The 14,247-nt window shown below is 46.7% G+C and overlaps 4 protein-coding genes across 5 annotated transcripts; 2 read left to right on the top strand and 2 right to left on the bottom strand.

The window, feature by feature from the left end:
* Nucleotides 1-2,989: 2,989 nt before the first annotated feature.
* LOC134222614 (uncharacterized) lies at nucleotides 2,990-3,637 on the bottom strand. The gene has a single exon (XM_062701779.1). It carries the CDS (start codon nucleotides 3,635-3,637, stop codon nucleotides 2,990-2,992), a length of 648 nt encoding a protein of 215 aa, XP_062557763.1.
* A 4,472-nt stretch (nucleotides 3,638-8,109) lies between these two features.
* Nucleotides 8,110-9,579, top strand: LOC134225038 (uncharacterized). Of its 2 annotated transcripts, none has more exons than XM_062704794.1 (5): nucleotides 8,110-8,130; nucleotides 8,237-8,358; nucleotides 8,413-8,608; nucleotides 8,682-8,805; nucleotides 8,862-9,579. In XM_062704794.1, exons 2-5 carry the CDS (start codon nucleotides 8,332-8,334, stop codon nucleotides 9,577-9,579), a joined length of 1,065 nt encoding a protein of 354 aa, XP_062560778.1. In that variant the 5' UTR covers nucleotides 8,110-8,130; nucleotides 8,237-8,331. The 2 variants fall into 2 exon arrangements, with proteins under 2 accessions (XP_062560778.1, XP_062560779.1); XM_062704795.1 differs by having other exon boundaries at nucleotides 8,112-8,130; nucleotides 8,874-9,579.
* Nucleotides 9,580-9,584: 5 nt separating this feature from the next.
* On the bottom strand, nucleotides 9,585-10,961 carry LOC134225039 (NF-kappa-B-repressing factor-like). The gene is made up of 3 exons (XM_062704796.1): nucleotides 10,283-10,961; nucleotides 9,860-10,215; nucleotides 9,585-9,772 (listed from the first exon to the last, which is right to left on the bottom strand). Exons 1-3 carry the CDS (start codon nucleotides 10,799-10,801, stop codon nucleotides 9,604-9,606), a joined length of 1,044 nt encoding a protein of 347 aa, XP_062560780.1. The 5' UTR covers nucleotides 10,802-10,961; the 3' UTR covers nucleotides 9,585-9,603.
* A 149-nt stretch (nucleotides 10,962-11,110) lies between these two features.
* Nucleotides 11,111-13,212, top strand: LOC134225037 (ATP-dependent RNA helicase abstrakt). Its single transcript, XM_062704793.1, has 2 exons — nucleotides 11,111-11,566; nucleotides 11,624-13,212. Exons 1-2 carry the CDS (start codon nucleotides 11,237-11,239, stop codon nucleotides 13,148-13,150), a joined length of 1,857 nt encoding a protein of 618 aa, XP_062560777.1. The 5' UTR covers nucleotides 11,111-11,236; the 3' UTR covers nucleotides 13,151-13,212.
* Nucleotides 13,213-14,247: the final 1,035 nt, after the last annotated feature.

The following is a 14,247-nucleotide window of genomic DNA, read 5'->3' as shown; positions in this document are numbered from 1 at the left end:
TTAGCGTTTATATTAATATTTATTGTTTAAAAATCACCAACATGGTGACGGGGCAAACCAGAATTTGCTTCCAAATTACGACGGTCCCACTCAGCATTCGTGCATGCTACACGGTGATGGGCTTCCTGGCCCTGGAACGGCAGGAACTCTTGCGCGGTATCACGATTTGTCGTGCGGATAAATCTGTTGGACACCTCGTTCGGTTCGACTTAATCCACCCTGCAAAAGTCAAGGTGCCGTCGTTCGTCATGAAGGGTGTGCTTGTTCGATTTTTTCTTTTCCGACCAGGCGTGTGCGAAAGTTCCTTTTGACAAGAGTAAAATAGTTTTGTAACTAACTATACATACATGACCAGCCAGCTCACAGCCTATTTGACTTAGAAAAAGTGCAAAAGTGAATTAAGTTCGTCGGGGGAAAATGGGCAGTGCAAAACTGGCTCCACCAGCAGCAGTGGCAAAGACCATGAATGTCGCGATTACCGCTTATGCCACCGCTACCGAAGTACGGCGGGCCCACTCAGCTTCGAGCATATGCAATCAGGAAAAACAACATCCCAAATCTTGGCTCACACTGATGGAGGTAAGTGGAGATGGAGAAAAATTAACATTCATATAAATAAATTGTACATCATTTACTTCGCAGGAAAAACACCACCTAGCGGATGCTGTTCTATTCCGGCTAAATGCACGCAGGGTGCTACGCAGTGACATTTTCTAGTGCAGTAGCGCGAGAGCGGCATCACAATTTGCAGCACGGCGGAGAGCTTTGACTGCAAGGACATCGGTTAATCCGCTGGGACACCCCGCGGCACATCACTGTTGACGGAGCGGTGGTCATTTTGGACGAATCGGCGCAGATCGTTACGGTGTAGAAATTGAAAGATAGGCACCAACTGCCGTGAATGGCTTTTGTTCATTTCGTTCCATCATTTTTTGTTCCATTTCGGCACCATCGTTCCCGTTCCCAACATTCACCATGGAGCGGAACGTGATTAGATCGTTATATTTTACTACGCAAAGTTCTTGTAAATGTCTGAAAGGTAAATAAAATATATTTTCTTTGTATTTCATGTTTTCCCACAAATTATTTACAAAAAACCATAATAAGATTGGACCAGCTTTAAAAACACTCACACAATTATTATAATTACTGCACATAAAACATATTAATCTAAATCTATAATAAATATTGACCTTGCATTTAAATTCTATTTGTGCGTGCACATAAAATATAAGAGTGGCAGAGTTTCTCATTTTATGTGCAAGACTAATATAGTACATATGCAAAGCTTGATTGCAAAAATATATGTGCAGTGCACATACATTTTAGATGCAGAATAATCTCAGTGTAGGTGTGTGGGTACAACCCACTGCTACCCTGCCGCCGAAGCAGCTTCTCCAAAGACCATTCGCTCCATGTGACCCTTATTCGGGTGCTCACTCTAACACTCCACTGCCATGCCTCGAGGTGTCGATAGCTACCTCGACTCCTACCTCAGCATGTGCAGTCCATACTCAGACTTCTGCTGCGCTTCGAGGTGACAATAGCGGCGACACGCTATGGCACTCCTGCCTCAGCACAACCAGATCACTCACTCCCTGCCGAAGCAGCTCACGCGCTACCCTACCGAAGTAGGGACACTCCCCAACTCACTCTAACACTCCACTGTCATGCCTCGAGGTGTCGATAGCGGTATGTAGGGACCTATCAACGATACTACGCTACGACACTCCTACCTCAGCATGTGCAGTCCATACTCAGACTTCTGCTGCGCTTCGAGGTGACAATAGCGGCGACGCGCTATGACACTCCTGCCTCAGCACAAACAGATCACTCACTCCCTGCCGAAGCAGCTCACGCGCTACCCTACCGAAGTAGGGACACTCCCCATGCCAATTGGCACTCCCTGGGCTTGTGCTTTTGAAGCGGCACACAGTCGCTTTGATAGAGTCTGATTACGGGCACTTGTGGTTTTTTGGGAGGGATTTTAGCAGAGCCCACTGCTAAATCCCACCACGCCCTAGGCAGTTCTCCCTGACTCACAGACAGCTGGGGAGGGGTCGGCCCTTTGCACCACCGGAGGTGTACAGGATCCATAAGTAAAACCCAGATTAATCCACCTAGCGGTGATGGTGCCTTTCTCGTTTCTTTCGAGTGAGTAATTTCTACGCACTTTTGGTGAAAAAAAAAAATATTTTGACCATAACTTCTGAGCCTATGTTCCGATCCGGGAAACAATGGGACCGGCAAGGGGCACGACACTTCCGCTTTTTTAGAAAAAATCACCAAAAAACTAAATATCCTACCACTTTTTTAAATATCCTATCAAATTCGTCTAAGTGTGTACTTTCATCGCCTATCCTTTCATATCTGTTTCTAACCGTTTATATTTCTGATATTCCTTCCAAGCATATGTCAAAATTTGACAAATCAACTCAGATATGACAAAGCAAAACGATTAGATGAAACGATACAAAAGAGATACACAAAAACAAACATGATTTGTTTTCTTGAGCAAGGGTAGGGGTAAACGGAAAGCTGCAATCAGAAAATCTAAGGAGATTCACGGATAGTGTGGGGACAGGTGTCTATTAACTCACCCAACCCGCTAAAATTAAACCCTTCCACTGGCACTGGTCCGTATAACCAGCCGGCAGTTGAAAAAATATCAGGAAGGACTGTCGAAAACGCTCATACTTATGCTAACGCACAAGGCATTGAAATACAGCATCGACTTCCAGGTGGCAATCTCACCACCCGTCGATCGCAAGCCGTGATATTGACCTAACGGTCTTTCATTTTGGGGAAGTCTTGATGGTCGGAATAAAATAGAACAGCAGTTTAACAGCAGAAAACTATTTATTAAACTTGTTCGGTGGAGAGCTTGAACAGGAATGAAAATTTGCTACAATTGTTTATTCAATAAAACTTATGTTGCTATGGAGGCCTTCGGTCTCCAAGGAGGTCATCAGCATACTTTGTTGCCGATTTACTCCAACACCCCCCCTGAATCGGTAAGTCCTAGGAGGGTCCTTAGTTCGCGGAAACGTCCAGGTTCCAGGGGTTTGGTGAACGTGTCCGCTTTCTGATTTGCTGTACCAATTGCTTCAATTGTAAGTCGTCCTTGTGCTACATGGTCGCGAAGGAAGTGGTGCTTCACATCAATGTGCTTAACACGCTTGTTCTCCGTATTGGCGGCCATTGAAATGCAGCCACGGTTGTCTTCAAAAATTTTGAACGCCATATTCGGTTGGACTTGTTTGAGGTCCTGGAGGATTCCGTGCAGCCACAGCCCTTCGGAAGCCGCGGCACTCAAGGCTGCATACTCTGCTTCGCACGACGATAGCGCAACGGTTTGTTGCTTGCGGCTAGCCCAGGACACGGTGTTACCATAAACCTTGAAAATGTAGCCGCTAATAGATTTTCTATCTTCAGTGTCCGACGCCCAGTCAGCGTCTGCGTATCCGACTAATGCCTCAGCGTCCTTGTGCTGCTTGTACTGAAGTTTGAGGTTCTTCGTACCCTTCATGTACCGAACTACTCTCTTCAGCGCTTGCCAGTGAGTTTCACCAGGTTGATTTTGGAAGCGCCCCAGGTATCCAACCGCATAGCATATGTCGGGTCGGACACACAACATTGTGTACATAAGGCTGCCCAGCAACTCACGGTACGGATGCGACACAGGATTTACAGATCGCGCCGGTAGGGAGACAGCCCTTCTCCATTGGAGTCTTGACGGGATTGCACTCTTGCATTCCGAACTTTGCTAGAACACGGTCCACAGCAGCTTCTTGCATCAGGGACATCTTATCGGTGGCGCTATCGTATCGGATCTTGATTCCGAGGAAGTGGTTTATACCGCCGCAGTCCGTCATCTGAAGCTTCTTGAACAGTGCACGCTTGATTTCCTGCACCAGGTTTAGCCGATCGGATGCGATCAGCAAATCGTCCACATAGATGATGATGAATACCCTCCCTCGATCGTCGATCCTGGTATACAGACAGTAGTCGTGTCGCGAACGAGTAAAGCCGAAATCCAGTAGGAGGTCGTTCAGCTTGCTGTTCCAACAGCGTGGGCTTTGCTTCAGTCCGTAAAGTGAACGTTCCAGCTTGCATACGAGGTGCGGTGATGCCGTAATGCCTTCAGGTATGGCCATATACACATCTTCTTCCAGCTCACCGTACAGGAACGCGGTCTTCACATCGAGTTGGTGCACGTGCATCCTTCGGTGGACTGCTACAGCAAGAACGGTTCGGATTGTGGTCAACTTCGCTACGGGGGAATACGTTTCGTTGTAGTCGATGCCGGCCTTCTGCAGGAATCCTTTCGCCACCAGGCGTGCCTTGTAACGAACTGGTTCGCCTCGGTCGTCTGGCTTGACTCTGAAGACCCATTTCGATTTAAGCGGAACCACGCCAGCTGGACATCTCACCAATCGCCAAACATGGTTGTCCGCCAACGACTGCAATTCTTCACCGATTGCTTGCTGCCAAAGGGTTTCGTCAGCTCGTCCAGCGATTTCCTTGTACGCCTCAGGAACATCGAAGATCAAACGCTCAGCCTCATCTCGTGCATCGGAATCGTCGAATGGTGCATTGGGAACGTTCTGTACAGCATCTGTAGAAGGAGACTGCGCGGCAGTGAAAAGTTTCCCAACCAGAAATTCTTTCAACTTACCGGGAGTCTGCGCTCCCGTTCGCTGCGCCTCGGGGTTACCATTTCGAGGTTTGAACCACGGTCTAGTTGCGAAGGGAGCGCTCCGGTTTCGTCAACTTCGTTTTCACCCTCGTCGTTATCATCGTCAGTCAGAATGTCATCTTGTTGAGCCACGAGTGGCTGATTGGTTTGAACAGACCGCACCGGGTGGTGCACGTCTTCCTTGTCTTGATCCTCGAACTCGTACGGAACAACAACCAATGGAGCTTCATCACGGATCTCGGTGGCAAATGGAAAACTGCTCTCATCAAACTTCACATCTCTGGCAAGGAATAACTGTCTCTTCTCTTTATCCCACAGGCGGTATGCATTCGGCGCGTAGCCGATCATCACAGCAGGCTTGCTTTTTGGCTCAAGTTTTCTCCTCTGTGTCGCTGACAGCCAAGCAAATGCTTTGCATCCGAAGACACGCAATTTCTTCAGATCCGGTTTGTGACCAGTCCACATTTCGGCAGGAGTCTTCCAGCCAGATATCGCATTGGTTGGACTTCTATTCGTCAGGTACACCGCCGCTAGGACCGCTTCATTCCATAGAGTCTTCGGAACTTGGGCTTCAATAAGCATCGCACGCACCTTTTCGACGATTGTCCGATTAAACCGTTCGGACACCCCATTTTACTGTGGTGTGTAGGTTGCGGTTGGCTCGATCTGGATCCCCTTGGAAATGTAGAACGCACGCTGATCTTTGGAGCAGTACTCACTCCCTTGATCGACAGTCAGCTTCGAAATCGAGTGCTCCAGAGCAGCACTAGCCATGGCCTCGTATTCCTTGAATTTTTGGAACACCTCGGACTTCTTCTTGATGGGATAAGCTACTGCGAAGTGCGTGTAATCATCAATAAAGGTGACGAAGTACCGAGAACCATCCCAAGCCGCTGGTGTGATGGGACCGCACACATCGGAGTGCACTCGCTCTAGAGGTCTTGCAGCACGAGCTCTAGTACCCGTGAATGGTTCTCGGCACTGCTTTCCGAGAACACAAACATCACAGAAATCCAATTTACCTGGCTCCTCGGGAATACCTGTTACCATTCCGTGCTTAACGAGTGCTTGCATGTTCCTTTCTCCCAAATGGCCAAGTCGACGGTGCCACAGGTTTCCGTTCGCAGCTCCACATGTTGGCCGCCACAGTATCGACAAACAGATCGAGCTCGTAAAAATCGCCCCGCATGGGACATCTTGCAATCAGCTCTCCTTCGTGCTTCAAGATTGCTTCCGTCTTTGAAAACGTGACATTCAGACCCGCTTTTGCCATCTTCTTCACAGACAGCAAATTCGCTCGGAGATCTGGTACGTAGAGGACATCCTTCAGGCTGATTTGATTGCCTTCTTTGTTGACGCCCTTAATCGTGCCTCGGTGCCAGGAAACCAGAGATTGGTCATCTTTCGCCACGTTGATTATGACGGGTTGCTTCAGCTTCGTGAGATCGGCGAAACAGTGGTTCACGTTCACAAAATGGTCGGTGGCTCCAGAATCCAGCTTGAAGGACACCACACCATCGTCCTGTGTGCGAACGCACTTTCCGGTCATGAAAACCACCGCCTTACCTCCGGAAGCAGCGTTAGCTTCAGCATGCACATCCGTCTTCAACTTCACGCGACAGTCCTTGGCCTTGTGTCCCTTCTTCTGACAGCGGTTGCACTTTCCGGTAAACTTACCAGGTTTCTGCTTCGATCCTTGGAATGCTGATGGTTTCTCTTGAGAGTTGACTACCCGGTCGGTTTTCTTGAGTTCCTCGGCAAGAAGGCGCTCGCGAACAACATCCAGCTTCAAATTATCTTCACCAAGATTTTCCAACGCAGTAACCAACGGATCGAACGATTCGGGAAGGGTGGCAAACAGCTGGGACACAACATCGTTTTCTTCAAGCTTCGCCCCGGCCAGCTTCAGTTGTCGGATCAGCTCTTCGAATGTCTTCAGGTGATCTTTCACGGATGAACCCTCAGCCATTTGCAGCTTCGCAAGTTGCTTTCTGACGAATGTCTGCGACGAGACGGACTTCTTGGCGTAGACGGCTTCAAGGCTGCTCCAAACTTCCTTTGCCGTCTCCTTGTCCCGGACAAGATCCAGCAGATCGTCATGGATAAATGAGATCAGCAGGTACGCCGCTTTACCGTCTTCTTCCTGGAACTTCGCAAGCTCGGCCGGTTCCGCTGGAGGATCCTTTCTTGATGACATCCAATAGCTTCACGGACTTCAAATACTTCTCCACTCGAAAACGCCAATTGTCAAAGCCGGTGCCCGAGAACAACGGGAACCCGTGGACCGAATCCTTGCGTGAGTCGCCCATAACCTCTTGATGGTCGGAATAAAATAGAACAGCAGTTTAACAGCAGAAAACTATTTATTAAACTTGTTCGGTGGAGAGCTTGAACAGGAATGAAAATTTGCTACAATTGTTTATTCAATAAAACTTATGTTGCTATGGAGGCCTTCGGTCTCCAAGGAGGTCATCAGCATACTTTGTTGCCGATTTACTCCAACAGGAAGAGCTCCCCGATAACAACCACCACGGATGAACTTCAATGGTCCTAATTCCCAATATCTTCATCCCGGCACATCCTCTCAGTAAAGTTGTCTCTGGTCGTATCCATGCCATTCTGCTCAACTTCACGTAAAAAAATAACCTTATATGTTATGGCAAAAAACCATTCGAAAATACTTATACTCTTCATTATGCCACCTAATGAATGATCCCGCATCAAAAAGCTAATAACATTCATAAGTTAATGAAAAGTATAAGTTTCCGAATGTATGTGACTAATGCGATGTATAAGTTTTTTCTTATACATGTTATTAAGCGCCTGCTTTGGCAAAAAAGTATTAGAAATATTAATAATAAACAACATTAAATTTTTTTACGTGTTCTAATAGCAAATAATCAAGAAACTTTCGCCAACCAACAGAACAGAAACCGGAACAGGATCACCTATCACTGCTATCAGATATTTCATTCCTTTCGCCAACTATTTCGTTCCTGTTTCGGTTGCTGTGCCGTTCAGATGCGGAGACATCGGTGCAATTCATTTAATTTGTTTGGTCAAACATCTGTGATCTGTAGAGGTTATTGTTTAATCTTTATTTACAAAAGCGGATAAGTCATTTTGAAAATTTGGTATTGAATTTGAAACGACTCGACCGCGTTTCCGCTCATCTATATAGAATTCATAGTATCTAGACACCGCCCATCAGAACTCATCTCAGATCAGAACCGAACGTTGCGAAAAAAGATATTTTAGTAAAGATTGTCGCTGTCGTCGCTGTCCGGAACATCTTTTGCCGAAGAGGATAGGGGAAAAGATATTTTAGTTACTAGATAAAGATTGTCGCTGTCGTCGCTGTCCGGAACATCTTTTGCTGGCGAGGATAGGGGAGCTAAATGTCAAAGAAAAAAATCCATACGATTTGACAGGTATGTACCACACATGTTTCGGACAGCAGAACAAAGGGAACAGAAGCGACAATCTTTATCTAGTAACTAAAATATCTTTTGTTGCGAACGACCATGCTGATCTGAGAATGCTGATGTGTCCAATCATTTTCTTTTTGGATTAAAATAATTCAAATCTTTTGAAACTACATCAAATAAGCAATTATTGTATCATTCATTACCATGTCTGATGACGAAACGGAACTTCTGGTAAGCGTATTCCATTTCTTCCCCGCAATTTATACATTGAATGAAACCTTCCAGGACGACTTTCTGAGCGGTGTTTCCCAGTTCGAATCGAACGTGACCGCACTGACCCGTGTGCTGGAAGAGTACACAGGGGAAGCGATCGAGTTTGAACACTTGGATGACGACATTCGTCGTTTGGAAGCAACCAGCAGAACCCTTTGCAACTCGGTGGAAAAAGCAGTTCAACAGATGGTGCCAGGATTGTTGGCGGGTCAGTTGTCCACAACGCCCCAGGATTGAATTGACTTTCCCATCAGTAATGATTTCCTTATTCCGTTTATTAGAAGTTGAAGCGAAGAACCGACAGCTGGATCAGCTTAGCGTGTCCAACAGAAATTTCGAAACGGCAACGAAAGCTCACAAGGAGAAGATCGCCCAGTTGGAGCAGGAACTGAGGGCCACCAGAGAGTAAGCGCGAGTTTTCCTGCGATGAAATTATTTCTGTTTGTAATTCCTGATCGTAGATATATTTCCAGCCAGGCGGTTGGCCAGTTCGAATCCGTCTCGTGGATCGGATCGATAATGGGCGCAATGCTGTGGAAATCGTGCAAACAGCACGAAAGCGTCAAATCGCTAATTGGAACCGACAGCCTGCGGGACTTCCTCGGTATGTCCAACTGCGTACTGAGCAGCTTCGTCGCTCGTCAAGGGGCAAGCGGAGCGGCCAAGTTGTCATCGGACAGCGAGGATTACAAGTTCATGGCCACCATATGTGGATGTCTGACCAATCTGGCGGCGTTTCCCGAGGGCAGGACATATTTGGCGGTTGAAACGGATGGGCTTTTGTTTGCCAATAATCTGCTGCTGGCCTTGGAGTTATTTCGAATGCCGGAGGGAAGATTGCTGAAGAGAATGTCACTGACTTTCGTGTTCAACATCTGCCTGGAGAATAATGGGGCGAAATTTGTACTCGGCGATGAAGGTCGGTTCGGAAGCATTGTGCGATGTTTGGATCAAGGAAACTCGGAGGATGTGCTGACACTGGCCGCTAGCTTGCTGGTGCGGTTGATCAAGGCGGTTCCAGATTTCAGGGCAAAAGCAGTAATTTCTTCGAAAATTACCAAAGGCGTTGTTAAACAAATCGTTAATAATAGCAGCTCGGAACTGAAGGAAACTGCAAGCCATTTGTTGGAGTTGATTGAGTACGATTGGATCAAAGCGGCAGTGAATAATGTGAAATAAATTAGTCTGAAGGGGAATAATATTTTATTTATGTGTTTCACATATAGGCGGAATAACGGCGTATTTGGCACACAGATCCGAATGTCCTTTCTGGACGCCTTCCTTGATCTGATGAAGGGTAAGGTGCTTACTGATGACTAGTTGCTTGCGTTTCCCAATTAATTGGGGAAACAGCTTTAACGTCGAGGCATAGCTGCAAAAAGAAGACGATTCGTTTAGAATTTAAGCTGATGAAATCTAATTCATGGAGATCAATTATGCTAGTATTAACGGCACTTACTCTTTCAACTTGATGACCTGATGCTTCGAAAACTGCGGACTGAACACCAAATCGTACAGAGCATTACCCGATGCGTATTGCTTGATGGCTATCATGAACGCTTCGATGGGGATCTTCTCCGCTTCTTGCCCTTCAGCACCCAGTCCACTTTTACCAGCTTTCTTGTGCAATCCGATCGGTTCCAAGATACCATCCTCGTTGTTTCCCAAAGAGCCACCGGCCCAACCCTGTTTCTGCATCATTCGGAAACCTATATTTGCCTCGTCCAGTTGTTGGTCTTTAAAGTGTTGTTTGCTCTTATGCTCGCCGGGAATCTTACAAAACACATTCCGCTTCGTATGATACTCTTTTAGTCTCTGTAACGTACATAAAAAGAAGACATATAAGGTACAAAGCTATAAAACGTGTCAAATCCGTTACAACCTTCACAGTGTAGCAGTAAAAGCGCAAAATTTCACACAAGCGATCGCGTGCCTTGGAATGAGCCTCTTGATGATCGCCCTCTGCCCGACAAATCTCCCGATCGTTGACCATGTACCGAAATATTTTCGTCTTTTCATCGTAATCGGATTCAAACAGCATCCCAGCTTGTTCAAAGCTCATCTTCAGCGAAATCTTGTTCTCATTGTACATGTAGACTATTACGGCTTTCAATCGTTTTGCATCTCTATTATGTAGTCCGGGATCGGCCACAGTGCTGACCGGCTTTTCAGCATCTGCTTTAACAAAATTGGAATAGCTAAATTGGTTTACTTTGCTAGAAGTAAGTTCGGTCGTCTCCAGCGTTTCATGCTTCTGCACAGCGTGGTTATCCTTTTCTGCGGTTTTGAGTGCTGAAGAATTATCACTTTCGATCCACCCCTCTATAAACTGGCGGACGATTTTTCGTTTCCATCCAATGAAACACGGTTGCTTCCGCTTCCTGTTGATGTGGGCACTCATTTATGAAGTTTAGATTTCTTAAAAAAAAACTACTTTTATTCAAAAAAATCCACGAAACGGGAAAAAATGATTGAGCCAAGTGCTTCAGTAACTGCACAAACAACACAAACACGACATGATCGTAAAGGGTGGCATGCGGGAGTTGTATCGAAGCGAGACAGTTCACGGGCCATCGAATGTAAATAACAAACCAGAGACCAGGAACGCTCATATCCCTTCGTGCGGTACAAACGATTTTACCGATTAGATTTGTACCGAAAAATCATAATTTTTTTAAAACACATTTTTGTTCAGTGTGCGACAAGCGTCTTGTCCTTGTCAAACATTTCAAAACAAAAAGATCGTCGAAATATTTTTGTGTTGTGTTTTGCTCCTAATCGTTTCAAGAAATAAAATTCGTTTTCAACACTGGTAATCCGCTGCACCAGCGTGAAAATGTCCACCGATCAGCCGGCGGTCAAACGGTACCGCCGCGAGGAAAAGGACTCGGACGGAAGTGATGCGGAAAACGACGACAAGTACGTGCCCTATGTCCCGGTGAAGGAACGCAAGAAACAGCAACTGCTCAAACTGGGCCGGATAGTCCAGCTGACGGCCGAGGCATCCAACGTGGGCAAATCGTCCAGCGAGAATGAACACGACGACGAAAACGCAGAGGAAGCGTGGGGCCGGAAGTTCAACATCAGTCTGTTGGATCAGCACACGGAACTGAAGAAGATCGCCGAGGCCAAGAAGATCAGTGCCGTCGAGAAGCAGTTAAAAGAGGTATGTGACCACTTTTATTGCCGCACCAAACATAATTAATGTTATAACTATTTTCAGGAAGAGAAAATCCTCGAAAGTGTCGCCGAGAAGAAAGCCCTCATGGGTGTTGCCGAATTGGCAAAAGGCATCCAATACGAGGACCCGATCAAAACCAGCTGGAAGGCCCCTCGGTACATTCTCGCCAGAACGGACGCGTCCCACGAACGGGTTCGCGAAAAATTAAGAATTCTGGTAGACGGAGAGAACGTACCGCCACCGATTCGCTCCTTTCGGGAAATGAAGTTTCCGAAAGCAATTCTCGCGGCTCTGGAGAAGCGAAACATTCGGAAACCGTCACCCATTCAGGTGCAGGGAATTCCTGCCGTTCTGGCCGGCCGCGATTTAATCGGAATTGCCTTCACCGGTTCGGGAAAGACGTTGGTTTTTGTGCTGCCAATCATCATGTTCTCGTTGGAGCAGGAGCTCCGTCTGCCATTCATCAGCAAGGAAGGTCCATATGGGTTGATCATTTGCCCTTCGCGTGAGTTGGCCAAACAGACGCATGACATCATTCAGTACTATTGCCAGCACTTGCAAATGAGCGGTATGCCGGAAATACGCTCGGCGTTGGCCATTGGAGGTGTTCCGGTTAACGAGTCACTGGGAATCATCCAGCAGGGGTGTCACATTATGGTGGCAACTCCGGGTCGTCTTATGGACATGCTGGACAAGAAATTACTCAAATTGGACGTCTGTCGGTATCTCTGCATGGATGAGGCCGATCGGATGATTGACGCCGGTTTTGAAGAGGACATTCGAACCATTTTCTCGTACTTCAAAGGTCAGAGGCAAACGCTGCTCTTCTCCGCTACCATGCCTAAGAAGATTCAAAATTTTGCCAAATCCGCCTTGGTCAAGCCGGTTACGATAAATGTGGGCCGAGCTGGAGCTGCTTCGATGAACGTAACCCAAGACGTGGAGTATGTCAAGCAAGAAGCGAAGGTCGTCTATCTTCTGGATTGCCTTCAGAAAACTCCTCCACCTGTGCTGATCTTCGCAGAAAAGAAACAGGACGTAGATGCCATCCACGAGTATCTCCTGCTGAAAGGCGTCGAAGCCGTAGCCATTCATGGCGGTAAGGATCAGGAGGAGCGATACCGTTCGGTCGAGGGTTTCAGAAACCAGGAAAAGGATGTTCTCGTTGCCACGGATGTGGCTTCTAAGGGTCTCGACTTTCCGGATGTACAACACGTCATCAACTATGATATGCCGGACGATATCGAAAACTACGTCCATAGGATTGGTCGTACCGGTAGATCGGGTTCGAAGGGTCTGGCCACCACATTCATCAACAAAGCCACTGAGCAGTTTGTGTTGCTGGATTTGAAGCATCTGTTGATTGAGGCCAAACAGAAGGTGCCGCCATTTCTGGGTGAACTTTGCTCCGAAACGGAGAAATATGCCGACCTGGGCGACGGTTGCAGTTATTGTGGTGGTCTTGGGCATAGAATTACCGAGTGTCCCAAGTTGGAAGCGATACAGAGCAAACAAGCGTCGAACATTGGGCGGAGGGATTATCTGTCTAACACGGCGGCTGATTATTAAATGTGAGTACATATTACCTATACGTATTTTAAGTATGATTCGAATAAAATTTAAATAATGGAGCAATTACATTGGATTAATTAGCTTTTCCGAACTTCCATATCTTATTTTGATTTGATGCGTCTTTTGAAAAAAAAAATGGACTGAATTCTAATAATTTTTTTGAGCATGGGCAAAAATGTTTTCAATCTGGGAGCTACGGACTTGATTGATTCTAAATAAGTTTCAAGATATTTGAAACCCGCAAATTTCCTTTCAGTGTTAATGTACAGTAAACTGTATTTGATGGGCTACAGCTCTTCGATGAACCTACGCCGAATGGAGTATCCTTCTCCACTGGACTCGGTCCTGGGCCAATCGCTTCCAGTCGCCCTGAACATTGAGCGCCCTTCAGGTCCTCTTCAACTGCAAAAAGCCATCGTGTACGCGGCCTTCCACGAAGCATGAGGCCTCTTCCGGGTTCTCTACTAAATGTTATCTCCGCTTGACGTTCTTCCGGCATACGAACAACGTGACCAGCCCATCGTAGTTTACCGTGTTGTATAAGCTCAATAATATCCAACCCTTTATACACCTGGTACAATTCGTGGTTCATGCGACGCCGCCAGATACCGTTCTCCTGTTCACCGACGAGTATTGTCCGCAACACCTTACGCTCAAACACTCCGAAAGCTCTCCGATCAGCGTCCATGTTTCATGGCCGTATAAACACACCCTCCCCCCAGGAAGAATCAGAGTAGTATACAGCGCAAGTTTTGTTTTCGTTTGCAGACTACGGGACTTAAGCTAGTTACGAAGTCCGTAATAAGCCCTATTTGCAGCTGCAATACGCCTTTTCACCTCGCGGGTAACATCATTATCGCACGTCACTAATGTTCCAGGATACACAAATTCTTCTACCACCTCAATTTTTTCACCATTTCGCTACCACAACCACTAATGAAGTCCAATCCTCGCTGTCTACCTCTTAAAAGGCACAAAAGCCTCTTCCACGGCACGGCGACCAAGCCCGATAATATCGATATCGTCCGCAAATCCCAGGAGCATATGCGATCTTGTGATAATGGTACCGCTTATTTGCACACCAGCTCTCCTAA

This window comes from Armigeres subalbatus, chromosome 3 (assembly GCF_024139115.2).
Source record: "Armigeres subalbatus isolate Guangzhou_Male chromosome 3, GZ_Asu_2, whole genome shotgun sequence".
NCBI lineage: Eukaryota > Metazoa > Arthropoda > Insecta > Diptera > Culicidae > Armigeres > Armigeres subalbatus.
This window is presented reverse-complemented; position numbering and strand designations above follow the sequence as displayed.

Bases quoted from the DNA above. Each gene is read 5' to 3' on its own strand.
- LOC134225037 (XM_062704793.1), top strand. From the start codon at position 11,237: ATGTCCACCGATCAGCCGGCGGTCAAACGGTACCGCCGCGAGGAAAAG. The intron at 11,567-11,623 runs GTATGTGACCAC...AACTATTTTCAG, and splicing joins TCGAGAAGCAGTTAAAAGAG to GAAGAGAAAATCCTCGAAAG.
- LOC134225039 (XM_062704796.1), bottom strand. From the start codon at position 10,801: ATGAGTGCCCACATCAACAGGAAGCGGAAGCAACCGTGTTTCATTGGA. The intron at 10,216-10,282 runs GTTGTAACGGAT...TGTACGTTACAG, and splicing joins TTTACTGCTACACTGTGAAG to AGACTAAAAGAGTATCATAC. The intron at 9,773-9,859 runs GTAAGTGCCGTT...TTCTTTTTGCAG, and splicing joins CAGGTCATCAAGTTGAAAGA to CTATGCCTCGACGTTAAAGC.
- LOC134222614 (XM_062701779.1), bottom strand. From the start codon at position 3,637: ATGTTGTGTGTCCGACCCGACATATGCTATGCGGTTGGATACCTGGGG.
- LOC134225038 (XM_062704794.1), top strand. From the start codon at position 8,332: ATGTCTGATGACGAAACGGAACTTCTG. The intron at 8,359-8,412 runs GTAAGCGTATTC...GAAACCTTCCAG, and splicing joins ATGACGAAACGGAACTTCTG to GACGACTTTCTGAGCGGTGT. The intron at 8,806-8,861 runs GTAAGCGCGAGT...TCCTGATCGTAG, and splicing joins GAACTGAGGGCCACCAGAGA to ATATATTTCCAGCCAGGCGG.